Source organism: Podarcis vaucheri (assembly GCF_965113315.1).
Source record: "Podarcis vaucheri genome assembly, chromosome: 16".
NCBI classification, from domain to species: Eukaryota; Metazoa; Chordata; class Lepidosauria; order Squamata; family Lacertidae; genus Podarcis; species Podarcis vaucheri.
Window position 1 is genome coordinate 30,669,959 of NC_138754.1, and position 12,429 is coordinate 30,682,387.

Below are 12,429 nucleotides of genomic sequence, written 5' to 3' on the forward strand. Positions count from 1 at the left end.
ATTGTGCATTTTACATGGTACATTGAAGACAGACAAATTAACTTCAAATTGGAGCTTTTAAAAAATTAATTATAAAGAAGACAATCCACAACATCCTTCCTCATACTATGTAAAAATCAGGAATACTTAACATCTGTATTACTAATGCATTCCCAACACGTACATTGTGCTTACTTGTGATGATTTTATCCTCTTATATCTTGCCATGTAAGCAGTTTTCCTGGTCTTATTTATCTTGTCTCCTACTGTAATTGAGTTTTGCTGAAGTGTTATTATGGAGGATGCCCTGTGCACTGCTTGCTAACATTTTAAAATTATTATTTTGGAGGGGGTCAGTGGCAAACAGCCTTTTTCGTTCCATTGTTACTTGTTGCACTCACCAACCTTTGCAACCGCCTTTTAAAAAATGGCAAATATCTGTACTGCTGAAGACGTTTTTTAATTAATCTGTACCTAGATATGATTCTTCAAAGTAAATACATATATACAACAAATACAGCTAAAGAATTGGAGCCTGGGGTTTCTACTGTTCCCTAGATTAATATACAGTAACCTGAATCCCCCAAAAGTCTGGGACAGCCAATAAAAGAATGGAAGACAACCTGTAGAGATAAAACTCTTTTATTAACGGGAAAACAACTCCAAACTGAGTCGGTTTCCCCCTCCCGGAACCTTTGTGCCAGGGCTCGTGTGTAGGGAGGACCTCAATGGCGGCAGGACCGTTGTGCACGCCGGAAGTGTCCCCCTTCCGGAACGGAGAGACCTGGTGCGCTGCTGCACTTGGGAAGGTTCTCTGCGCTGAAGAGCGGAGAAGAGGCATGTTGGGCCAGGCTGTCGCTTCTGGGGCGCTGAGCCTCCTTCGCAGCGGGGCAGGAAGCTCTTTACTTAGGTAGGGGGCAGGGTAGTTTTTTGTGTTGAATATATGCTATATGGTAATTTATGGACCTAATAGGTATCTAAAGCCATTTGCACATAACAAAATATGTATTTTATCAAAGTAATTGTTGAACTGAAATACAACTAAGAAGAAGTATATTAATAGGTAAAGGTAAAGGGACCCCTGACCATTAGGTCCAGTTGTGGCTGACTCTGGGGTTGCGGCGCTCATCTCGCTTTATTGGCCGAGGGAGCTGGCGTACAGTTTCCGGGTCGTGGCCAGCATGACTAAGCCGCTTCTGGCGAACCAGAGCAGCGCACGGAAACACCATTTATCTTCCCGCCAGAGTGGTACCTATTTATGTACTTGCACTTTGACATGCTTTCGAACTGCTAGGTTGGCAGGAGCAGGGACCGAGCAACGGGTGCTCACCCTGTTGCGGGGATTCGAACCGCCAATCTTCTGATCGGCAAGTCCTAGGTTCTGTGGCTTAACCCACGCGCCACCCACCTCCCTAGTATATTAATAGTGAAATACAATTAAGAAGTATATTAATAGTGAAATAATTATTAAGCTCTAACTTAAACTGCTTGGGGCCCCATTACTTACATCTGGCTTCCTCAAACTCGGCCCTCCAGATGTTTTGAGACTACACTTCCCATCATCCCTGACCACTAGTCCTGCTAGCTAGGGATCATGGGAGTTGTAGGCCAAAAACATCTGGAGGGCTGAGTTTGAGGAAGCCTGACTTACATCAAAGTTGCCTGTAGAACACAAAACACTGTTGCTGTATGTAGGTTTTATTTTATTTGTTTTTTATCTTATATTTTGGAAATGCACATCCAGTTGTTTTTTCCTTTAAATTTTTTTTGGGCCCCCCAGAGAGTGGGGCTGTAAGCTATAGTTTGTTTAGCTTATACATAAATCCGGCACTGGATGGAAGGCAGGGTGGGAGGGCTGATCCATCCATCACCCATCAAAAGGAAAACGTTTCCTCATGTGTATCCAGATACATAAAAGGTGTGCCTGCTAATATCAGGCCAAGAATCCGTGTAGACCAGCATCCTTTTTCCAACATTGACCTTGCAAGAAAATTAGTAGCCATGGCCTGTGGTTTGCCATTCAATCAGGGTAAACTGCACTGGGGCATGGAGGTGCATTTTTAAAACAGGGTGGTGTTTTTTAAAAAAAGATTTAGACCATTGTCTGAATAATTCAGGCTGAGATAGTACAGTCAGTAGAGCATGAGGCTCTTGATCTCAGGGTTGAGGGTTCAAGCCCCATGTTAGGCTAAATATTTCTGCAGTTAGGTAAAGGACCCCTGGATGGTTAAGTCCAGTCAAAGGCAACTGTGGGGCTGCGGCGCTCATCTCGCTTCAGGCCAAGGGAGCCAGTGTTTGTCCACAGGCAGCTTTTCTGGGTCATGTGCCCAGCATGACTAAACTGCTTCTGGTGCAACGGGACACTGTGATGGAAACCAGAGCACACGGAAATACTGTTTACCTTCCAGTCGCAGTGGTACCTATTTATCTACTTGCACTGGCATGCTTTCAAACTGCTAGATTGGCAGGAGCTGGGACAGACCAATGAGAGCTCACCCCCTCACTAGGATTGGAACCACCAACCTTCCGATCGGCAAGCCCAAGAGCAGGGGTCAGCAAACTTTTTCAGCAGGGGACCGGTCAATTGTCCCTCAGACCTTGTGGGGGCGGGGCGGACTATATTTTGAAAAAATAATAATGAACGAATTCCTATACCCCACAAATAACCCAGAGGTGCATTTTAAATAAAAGAGCACATTCTACTCATGTAAAAACACGCTGATTCCTGGATCATCCGCAGGCGGATTTAGAAGGCGATTGGGCCGGATCCAGCCCCTGGGCCTTAGTTTGCCTACCCATGCTCAATGGTTTGGACCACAGCGCCACCCGCGTCCTTTTCTGTATTGCAGGGGCTTGGACTTGATGACCCTTGTGACACCTTCCAAGTTGCTGCTTATTGACAGTTTCAAATACTCAGGTTGCTCCTGGGACATTGCTGTGCACTGGGCAAATGGTGGCTATGCTACACAAAAAATGAAAAAAGACCTGATGGGCCCAATTATGCCTTAGCTTCAGTAAGTTGGTTTGAAACATTTGCAAACAGGAGTAGAAGAAATGACCATCACAGAAGTGAAGAAGGGTTTGCAGTTGGGTTTGTCACTGGAAGTTGCCCACGATTGGGGCGCCAGGGGCACAAAGATGGCATAGAGGAGGTTGAGCTAGATTTAAATGGGGTGTTGGGTGATGCCTGTAATCTTTCTTATTGCGTGCTATGTAAATATTGGAATGAATGAAATATTGCTTATTTCTTAGTTCTCAGCTAATCTGGAATGTTCAAGGTCGAGCGAACCACTGGCAGTCTTCACTTCTTGGACTGAGGGCAGCACTACCTATGAGGTAAAACCCAAGTCAGCTTCAATCTTATAGGTACACAACAAGCCTGTGGGAGTGAGTTTGACTGGCCCAAGGTCACCAGTGAGCTTTGTAGCTGAGTGGGGAACTGAATCCAGGTCTCCCTGGTCCTAGTTGGACAATCTCAGGGTTGTGGGTTTGAGCCCCATGTTGGGCAAATAGATTCCTACATTGCTGGGTGTTTCTAAGGTGAAAATTTTAGTCACATTTACCTGGGTGTCAACCCAGCTGAATACAGCAAGACTTATATTCAAATAAACATATGTAGGTAAAGGTAAAGGGACCCCTGACCATTAGGTCCAGTCGTGACCAACTCTGGGGTTGCGGCACTCATCTTGCCTTATTGGCCGAGGGAGCCGACGCACAGCTTCTGGGTCATGTGGCCAGCATGAGTAAGCTGCTTCTGGCGAACCAGAGCAGAGCACGGAAACACAGTTTACCTTCCCACCAGAGCGGTACCTATTTATCTACTTGCACTTTGACGTGCTTTTGAACTGCTAGGTTGGCAGGAGCAGGGACCGAGCAACGGGAGCTTACCCTGTTGCAGGGATTCAAACTGCCGACCTTCTGATCGGCAAGTCCTAGGCTCAGTGGTTTAACCCACAGCGCCACCCGCGTCCCTTAAACATGTGTAGCATTGTTCATTTAAGAAGAGTTCTGGGTATTTCATGGATGATCAAATAAAACAGGGGAGGGAAACCTGTTGCCTCTCCAGATGTAGTTGGACTCCGACTACCATCCAACATGGCCAGTGGGCAGAGATGATAGGATTTGTAGTCCAATGTCTGGAAGGATACAAGCTCACCAATCCTGCAATATAACGTATAGGTTGAAATGTTTTCGGTCCAGCCTGTTTTCGAAACCATCAAGGTTCAGAGTCATTGTTGGTATGTAGCATATAGTTGGCCTGAGTGATAATATTGCATGCCTATAATAATAACCCTTTGAAGTGTTTTTCTCTCCCCATTAGAGCAGAACCAAGGAAGAAGAAGAAGGTGGATCAAAAGAGAGATATAGCCATAAGAGACCGGTTGAGGAAGAAAATAAAGAAATTACAAAAAGCCCCTCAAGAACTAATTCCTATTGAAGACTTTATAACACCGTTCAGATTTCTAGATGAAAAAAGGTAATCATCAGTGATTCCCATGCATAACAGTGTGGCTGCAATTGCTTCTTTTCCAGAGATTCAATGTCAGTTTGGCTTAAGAAATTTTAGCACTCGTAGTTTCACCTTCTGAAACAAGGATTGACAGCTTAGGAACTTGTGCAGGTCTTGTAAAAAATAATCTTCCAACTGGTTGGCCTCAAGTTGTAACTGTTTTGTTTTTTAGGAAGGGACTAGACAAAATGGTGGTCAGCTGCAAAGGGGTTTCAGATATTTAATTTGGCACATCTTATCTGAGAATCTTCTGCTATTCTATTCTATTTAATGCAACAAATAATTTTAGTAGCCGTGACCGTGGTTTTATTGTATGTCTGTGCCCGACGATTTTTATGGTGATTGTTGTTTTTTCTTTTTGTTCTCCTTCTGAATGATGCCATGGCCTATGCCTAGTGGAATAAAAAGTTTAATTGGAAATTGTGTTTTGTTTTTCTCTTTTAGGGTGCGAGACACCCCTCCGCTCTCCCCCGAGGAAAGCGAAAGGCGAGCTCTGCTTATGAAGAAGTGGTCATTTTACAAGCAAAAGCAGCATGAGGCGGAGAAAGCTATAATCAAATCCCTTGTGGATGCCCAGGAGGCAGCGTTAAAAGAACTGCGCCTTGAATCGGAGGAACTGTACGAGGCAGCAATTCAGCGAGATGATGGTCTGTTCCCTTATGAGAGACAGGAGCTTATGCACTCACCGCCGCTGCCTAAGTATGAGGCTCCCGAAGGAAAATGTGTCGACGTCACCAAAGTATATACACAGTGATTCGGAAACGTTGCCAAGGAACTACTGGAAGATTCAGCAAATGCAAAACACGATGGCATGAACAATGTGTGGTCATTCATTACTTCTGAATTACCAGAAACGAACAGAACACATCACAAGAGCAAGCCTCCCTTTTAGAACAGGGTACATTCTAGACATCCACTATCCTTCTCTCTTTGTGCAAAGAATATGTGACATAAACAACATTTTTATGATGATTTTTTCCGCCATTTTTTCCTGATTAGTAGCCAACTTCTGGTCTGCCAGCTGTTGTGTGGAGTACAACTCCCATCGTCCCTCACTGTTGGTTATGCTGTTTGGGGCTGATGGAAATTGATTGGCTAGCCACCTTTGCTCTGAGCACCAGCTTGGACAGAATGTGTTCAGCTAGGATATGTTATTGGGTCTACCTTCTAAGTAAAGCTATGCGAGGAGGAGGAGGGAAGGGTTCTTTCCTGCTTCTCAGCAACCCCTCTTGAGCCCTAGTGGGTAGGGCTGCACCCCACAACAAGGACTGTGGGAATTGTAAAGCTGGAGAGGTCGGAAGATTGTACATCCCATGGGGTTACCAATCGTTTTGAATTTTGAGAGTGCGCTGGGGACACCAGTCCCCAAACAGCTGCCACGGGAGGGTGGCATAACACATGGTAGGCATATATTGGTGAAGCTTTTCCCATACAGTGGTACCTCTAGATACGAATGGGATGCGTTCCGGAGTCCCATTTGCATCTAGGGGTAAACATAACTAGCGATGGCGCGTCTGCGCACCCGCGCATCACTTTTCGCCACTTCTGCGCATGCGCGTGGTGTCATTTTGAGCGTCTGTGCATGCGCAAGTGGCGAAACCCGGAAGTAACGTGCTCCGTTACTTCCGGGTTGCTGAGGAGCGCAACTCAAACGTGCTCAACTCAAAGCATATTTAACCCGAGGTATGACTGTAATTGTATTTCCTGTGAGAAGAGGCTTAACCAACCTCTTGTATGTTAGGTAGAAAATAAGCGGCAACAGCGCATTAAGGGCAAGAGGGAAAGAGCAGCTGCTTAGGGCCTTGGGATTGCTATCACTTGGGGTTCAAACAACTCATGCACCAATCACAGCTCTGGCCACTCATTGTCTAAAAACACAGACAGGAAGTAGCAACCAGGCTCCCTCATTTCACAAAAATCCCTTGGAAGGATTTCTGCACATTTTGCTTCATGGGAAGGCTAGGTAAAGGTAAAGGGACCCCTGACCATTAGGTCCAGTCGTGGCCGACTCTGGGGTTGCAGCGCTCATCTCGCTTTATTGGCTGAGGGAGCCGGCGTACAGCTTCCAGGTCATGTGGCCAGCATGACTAAGCCGCTTCTGGCGAACCAGAGCAGCGCATGGAAACACTGTTTACTTTCCCACTGGAGCGGTACCTATTTATCTACTTGCACTTTGACGTGCTTTCGAACTGCTAGGTTGGCAGGAGCACGGACCGAGCAACGGGAGCTCACCCTGTTGTGAGGATTCGAACTGCCAACCTTCTGATCGGCAAGCCCTAGGCTCTGTGGTTTAACCCACAGCGCCACCCACGTCCCCTGGGAAGGCTAGAGACCTTAAAAAAAATGAAAACTCACGAGTCTGCGGCTCATGTCAGGGTGCCAAGCGAAGGTCTTCCCCAGGTCCCACAGCACCAGATTAGCAGCCCCGGCTTTATCACATATTGAGAACGTATGTGCTGCATTTGTAGTACAGTCAAACCTCGGTTGTCGAACGTAATCCATTCCAGAAGACCGTTCGACTTTCGAAACGTTCCAACAACCAGGGATCAAGGGGCGGTCAGCAAAGTCAATGGAGAGAAAAGAAAAAAATTCCCCGGAAGCCATTCAGCTTCCAAAAACTGGAGCAGTTACTTCCAGGTTTTCAGCTTTCGGGAGCCAAAATGTTCCAAAAAGAAGGTGTTTGGGAGCCGAGGTTTGACTGTACACAAGAACTTCTAAACCACCTCCACTCGTCGTGAACAAATCTACAGGATTGTGTCCACTGTAGCCCTGTCCTGAAAGTCAGTGGTATTCTGACAGTACTGTTTAGAACATTGTTGCGTGAGGGAAAACAGGGTGCCAGAGGACAGCTCACAACATTAAATAAAGCCCGTTAGCTGTGACAGTTAAATGGTACTTTCACGTTCGGAGACAATATACCTCTTAACTAGCAAGTATGGGGACTTGTAACAGGGTTATCTCCTCCAAATTATCTCTTTAACACACTGTTTACTAAATACTTCAGAACAGATTGTACTTTTAAAAAAATATCGAGCACCACTATAGTGAAGTATATGGTTGCTGTGAGCATGGGTTTATGGCTGAGAACTCTTCTATACAGCACAGTGTTAGGATTCCATAGAAGGCATCACCCAGAAGTCCAACACCTGGTATTCCAGGGCCTCATCATTTGGGTTTGTCTTCATCCAGAGGCAGATACCAGCTTACGGGAGGACCTTTCCTCAAGTTCCACACCGGAGCATACTTCTGTTTCTCCATAACCCGCTCTCTTTCGCTCTTGCATAGGGAGTCCTGGAAAAAGGCAGAATCAACAATAATGTTAACTATTATTCATAAAATGCCCTCAGTGAGCATGGTGCTATGCAGAACAGAAGATCTCGGGTTCAAGCTGGGGTCTCCAGGTAGGGCTTGAAACAACTGTGAAATCCTGGAGAGCTAGATAGGCATCTCAGGGTAGGCGTTCCTGACCCAGGCAGGCCAGTGGTCCCAGCTGGTAAAAGAAAGCTTTGTCTGCAATCTTAGAATCATAGAGTTGAAGGGGCCACAAGCTTCATCTATTCCAACCCCTTGTAGGAAACCTCTGCCCAAAATGGGACGTGAATCCTACCAACTGAGCTATCTTGTAGGTCATGGCTCACTGGTAGAACACCTGCTTTGGGTGCAGAAGGTCCCAGCTTCAACCTCCAGATAGGACTGGAAAAGACTGGAATACTGGAGCTGCTGCCAGTGTAGACAGTACTGACTGATGGACCCATGGTCTCACTCAGTGTAAGGCAGCTTTCTATGTCCCTCGGTATTAAGGAAAGGATGTGTCTGCAAAATGTCCCAGGTTCAATCCCCAGCACCTCCAGGTAAGGGTTAGGGAAAAGCACCTATGTGAAATGGTGGGGAGCAGCTGCCAATCACTGTTGATGTACATCAAGGGTGGGCTTATGGTCGATGGGATGGGGGAATCTACTGGTTAAATATCTAGGTTATCGGTAGATCAGTAAGGGGTTCTGACTCCCCATAGTAACAACAAAAACACAATTTTGGTTAGTGATTTTATACTTGTAAACCGCTTAGAAGCTGCCTTGGCAATTTAGTGGTATATAAAGGAACTAATAAACAACAATAATAGTTGATAAAAAAATTTATGCTGCTACAATAAAGCAAACTTGGAGGCAACAAGACGTGAGATTGTGTGCAAAAGTAGTTCTGGTATTGAAAATAAGGGTTGTATCCAGCTAGTTCTGCAGGTGTGGGTGAGCTTTGGCCCTCCAGATCTTGCTGGACTACAACTCCCATCATCCCTGGGCATTGCCCATGCTTGCTGGGGCTGATGGGAGTTGTTCAGCAACATTGGGGAGCCAAAGGTTCCTCGCACCTAATCTATTCACTTCAGTACAGCCACGGAAATTAATCCAAGTTCATTATGTCTGTTAAACTTCAATGAGTCTGCGCTGAGGATGGATAACACGGGATACAGTGAACCAAATATATTTAGCATTTCTGTTGTGCTTAGGTTAGGACATACAGACAACGACCTTTTTGCGTGCATTCCAGGCATGCGCACGCCTGGTCAGACCCGGAAAAGGATGTAACCTGGATGGGGTGGGTTTGCACTACACTGTCGCATGCAATGACCCAAAATGCAACCCCAGCGTAAATTGGGGGGTGCCTGTATTGCAAAACCAGTTTGTACTCACCATTGTTACGAACCACATGATAGACAGCATCCAGTCCTACTCAAAACAGACCCAAGGGCATTAAGAAATACGCCCACTCTATGCTCATCAATTTCTCTTTACTTACTCTGTGTGGGATTGAGTTGAACCATTGTTTGAGAGCAGCAGGCAAACCACTGTTTTGAGCCACTCTGTTATTTAGTTTTGATGGTGTGTTATCTGCACCTGGCTCTAGCTGGTCAATCCTGAGGTTACAGTAAAGAAAAGCAACATAGACCTGACACATCTGAAATCTGCCCACCCTACGGAAGACTAGTCTGAGCTAGATACAGTGGTACCTCGGGTTAAGTACTTAATTCGTTCCGGAGGTCCGTACTTAACCTGAAACTGTTCTTAACCTGAAGCACCACTTTAGCTAATGGGGCCTCCTGCTGCTGCCGTGCCGCCGGAGCACGATTTCTGTTCTTAACCTGAAGCAAAGTTCTTAACCTGAAGCACTATTTCTGGGTTAGCGGAGTATGTAACCTGAAGCGTATGTAACCTGAAGCGTATGTAACCTGAGGTACCACTGTACATCGATGGTTGAGACAGTAAGAGGCAGCTTTCTATGAATGGATTTTTCCATTGCTACAAACCCGCGCTTTGTCCCTTGGCATACCTTAGCCTCTGAACTTTTCGTCTTCTCCCATGCTTTGCAGTTCTCATAATCTCTCTTCCACTGCTTACAGGAAGGCGCCTCCCCATAGGTATAGTAGTAATGGAACAGATTTGGGATGCTCTTGCAATGTTTCCATTCAGACCAGTAGTCATTGCAGGCTCGTGGGGGCTGCCAAACGTACACACAAAATACCGTATATAAGCAAGGAATCAACGCTCGTCTACAGGGCAGAGAGGACCATAGAAACTGCAACAAAGTGCTCTTCTGTTCCAGGTGCTTTCACAGACCTGCTGAAAGAGGCAGTTATTAAACCGCTTCTTAAAAAAACAACTTTGGACCTAGCCATCATGGCCAACTATCACCCAGTCTCAAATCTTCCATTCTTGGGCAAGGTGATTGAGCACGGGGTTGTTAAACAACTCCAGACACGCCTGGAGGATGCAGCCCATTTGGATCCCTTCCAATCGGGATTCAGGATTCATCATGGGACTGAAACTGCCTTGATCACGATGGTTGATTATCTCTGGCAGGCCAGAGACTGAGGTGAAAGCTGTTCCCTGGTCCAGCTGGATCTCTCAGCGGCCTTTGACATCATTGATCATGACATCCTTATGGGCCATCTGAAGGAGTTGGGAGCTGGGGGCACTGTTATACAGTGGTCCCACTCCTTCCTCCTGTGCCATGTCCAGAAAGTGGTGGGGGGGTGAGTGTTTGGACCCCTGGGCTCTCATTTGTGGGGTGCCTCGGGGTTCTATCCTCTCCCCCATGCTTTTTAACATCTACATGAAGCTGCTGGGAGAGATCATCAGGGGGTTTGGGCTGGGTGTGCAGATGATACCCAGCTCTACCTCTCCTTCAAATCAGAACCAGTGGAGGCAGTGAAGGTCCTGTGTGAGTGTCTGAAGTGGTTGGTGGGGGGTGGGGGTGGCAGCTAACAGTTTGATGTTGAATCCTGACAAGACAAGAAGTACTGTTCTTGGGGACAGGGGACAGACCCCTGGTCCTGAACGGGGTAATCATGCCCCTGAAAATCCCCCCAGCTAGCAAGGGATGATGGGAGTTGTTCAGGTGTTCTGGGACTACAACTCCCATCATCCCTTGCTAGCTGGGGGAATGGGAATTGTAGTCCCAGAATACCTGGATGCCGCTATAAGGGACCTATTCGACTCATATACCTGCATTACGCACAAGGAATTCTGCAGCCTGCACACCTTCTGCCACAACAGACCAGTCTTTTGAGGCTTACACACAACTGCCTCTCTTGAAGGCTTTTTAAAGCAGCTTTCCTATTCTGAGCCCCACATTAATCCCCCCCCCCGCTTACCCTCCAGGTATCGCTGTCAGCCATGCTGCTCCCTGCTCCGTCCATCCCTCCCTCCCTCTCCGTAAAGAGGCGGGGCTTTGTGACGGATTGACCCGGCCGCGCCACCGGCCGCAAGCCAAGACGCAGTCGAAGTCAAAGAGGTAAAAGCTCCAGCGGTTCGCTTAGAGAAGACTTCCGGCTCCCGTTTGCGGCAGTTTGGCTGAGGCTCCGCCATTGGGGGGGGGGGGTTAAGAGTGGCGGGGAAAGGCTGGTTAGGGGGATAGTTGGGCAAGGGGGGGAAACACTTTCCCTATCCACCCAGTGTTTTTGAAATAATTGTCGCCTGTACAAAACAGAGAAGAAGAAAACGACTTTTTTATTTTATTTTTAAAAAAGGCTTGACTCCTGTTCCTTATTTAGTAACGACATTATTATTCAGCAATATCAACTCAGTCTGGAGAGCTCAGTTGGTTAGAGTGGCTTCTCTTGGTCGTTGCCTAGAAAGACGCAAATAAATATTATCCTAACAGTCTACTAAGAAGTAAATATTGAATTGAATGGAACTTTCTCCCAGGTGGCTGAGGACAGGATTGCAGCCTAAATGAGTCCTTTTTTTGGATTCACTGGTTTCCCACTGTACTACCAAATTTACAGTGTGTCACTAAGGCCCCACATGGCAACTTAGGCATAGTGGTGTAATTGCCTAAGCACTTAATTTAACTCAGGGGCAATTTAAGGCCTGGGGACCGGATGTGGCCCAATCGCCTTCTCAATCCGGCCCACGGACGGTCCGGGAATCAGCATGTTTTTACATGAGTAGAATATATCCTTTTATTTTATAATAATAATAAATAAAATTTTATTTATATCCCGCCCTCCCCAGCTGAAGCCGGGCTCAGAGCGGCTAACAACATTTAAAATGCATCTCTAGGTTATTTGTGGGGCATAAGAATTCGTTCATTTTTTTTTTCCAAAATATAGTATGGCCCCCCACATGGTATGAGGGATGGTGCCCACAGCTGAAAAAGGTTGCTGACCCATGATTTAACTGCACAATATGAAAACACAACAGTATGGTGTGGTCATTTCTTCAGCCATCAGAAGGTAGAAACTTTGCTTTGCTTATTTATGCTGAAACATTCATGAAGGATGAGACGATCAATGGCTACTAACCCTGGTAGTTATGGTTCTAGCTCCACTGTCTTCTGAATTATCAGTTGTTGGAAATCACAGGAGGGGAGAGTGTCGTTGTGTTCAGGTCCTGCTTACAAACTTCCCATACGCATCTGGCTGGCCACTGTGAGGGCAGGAG

At 46.4% G+C, this 12,429-nt stretch overlaps 2 protein-coding genes across 2 annotated transcripts; one reads left to right on the forward strand and one right to left on the reverse strand.

The window, feature by feature from the left end:
• Nucleotides 1–692: 692 nt before the first annotated feature.
• Nucleotides 693–5,461, forward strand: MRPL40 (mitochondrial ribosomal protein L40). The gene is made up of 4 exons (XM_082203476.1): nt 693–889; nt 3,232–3,315; nt 4,301–4,456; nt 4,934–5,461. The coding sequence occupies exons 1-4, from the start codon at nt 708–710 to the stop codon at nt 5,241–5,243; spliced, it is 732 nt and encodes a 243-aa protein (XP_082059602.1). The 5' UTR covers nt 693–707; the 3' UTR covers nt 5,244–5,461.
• Nucleotides 5,462–7,534: 2,073 nt separating this feature from the next.
• Nucleotides 7,535–11,286, reverse strand: LOC309521157 (synaptic plasticity regulator PANTS). The gene is made up of 3 exons (XM_082203536.1): nt 11,139–11,286; nt 9,815–9,982; nt 7,535–7,780 (listed from the first exon to the last, which is right to left on the reverse strand). The coding sequence occupies exons 1-3, from the start codon at nt 11,181–11,183 to the stop codon at nt 7,655–7,657; spliced, it is 339 nt and encodes a 112-aa protein (XP_082059662.1). The 5' UTR covers nt 11,184–11,286; the 3' UTR covers nt 7,535–7,654.
• Between the last annotated feature and the right edge of the window lie 1,143 nt (nt 11,287–12,429).

What these genes read in the sequence shown, in the direction of transcription:
- MRPL40 (XM_082203476.1), top strand. Translation starts at nt 708, where the DNA reads ATGGCGGCAGGACCGTTGTGCACGCCGGAAGTGTCCCCCTTCCGGAAC. An exon ending in AGGGCAGCACTACCTATGAG is followed by an intron (nt 3,316 to 4,300) that starts GTAAAACCCAAG and finishes TCTCCCCATTAG; the next exon opens with AGCAGAACCAAGGAAGAAGA. An exon ending in AGATTTCTAGATGAAAAAAG is followed by an intron (nt 4,457 to 4,933) that starts GTAATCATCAGT and finishes TTTCTCTTTTAG; the next exon opens with GGTGCGAGACACCCCTCCGC.
- LOC309521157 (XM_082203536.1), bottom strand. Translation starts at nt 11,183, where the DNA reads ATGGACGGAGCAGGGAGCAGCATGGCTGACAGCGATACCTGGAGG. An exon ending in CTGACAGCGATACCTGGAGG is followed by an intron (nt 9,983 to 11,138) that starts GTAAGCGGGGGG and finishes TACGTTTGGCAG; the next exon opens with CCCCCACGAGCCTGCAATGA. An exon ending in CGAAAAGTTCAGAGGCTAAG is followed by an intron (nt 7,781 to 9,814) that starts GTATGCCAAGGG and finishes GCCTTTTTCCAG; the next exon opens with GACTCCCTATGCAAGAGCGA.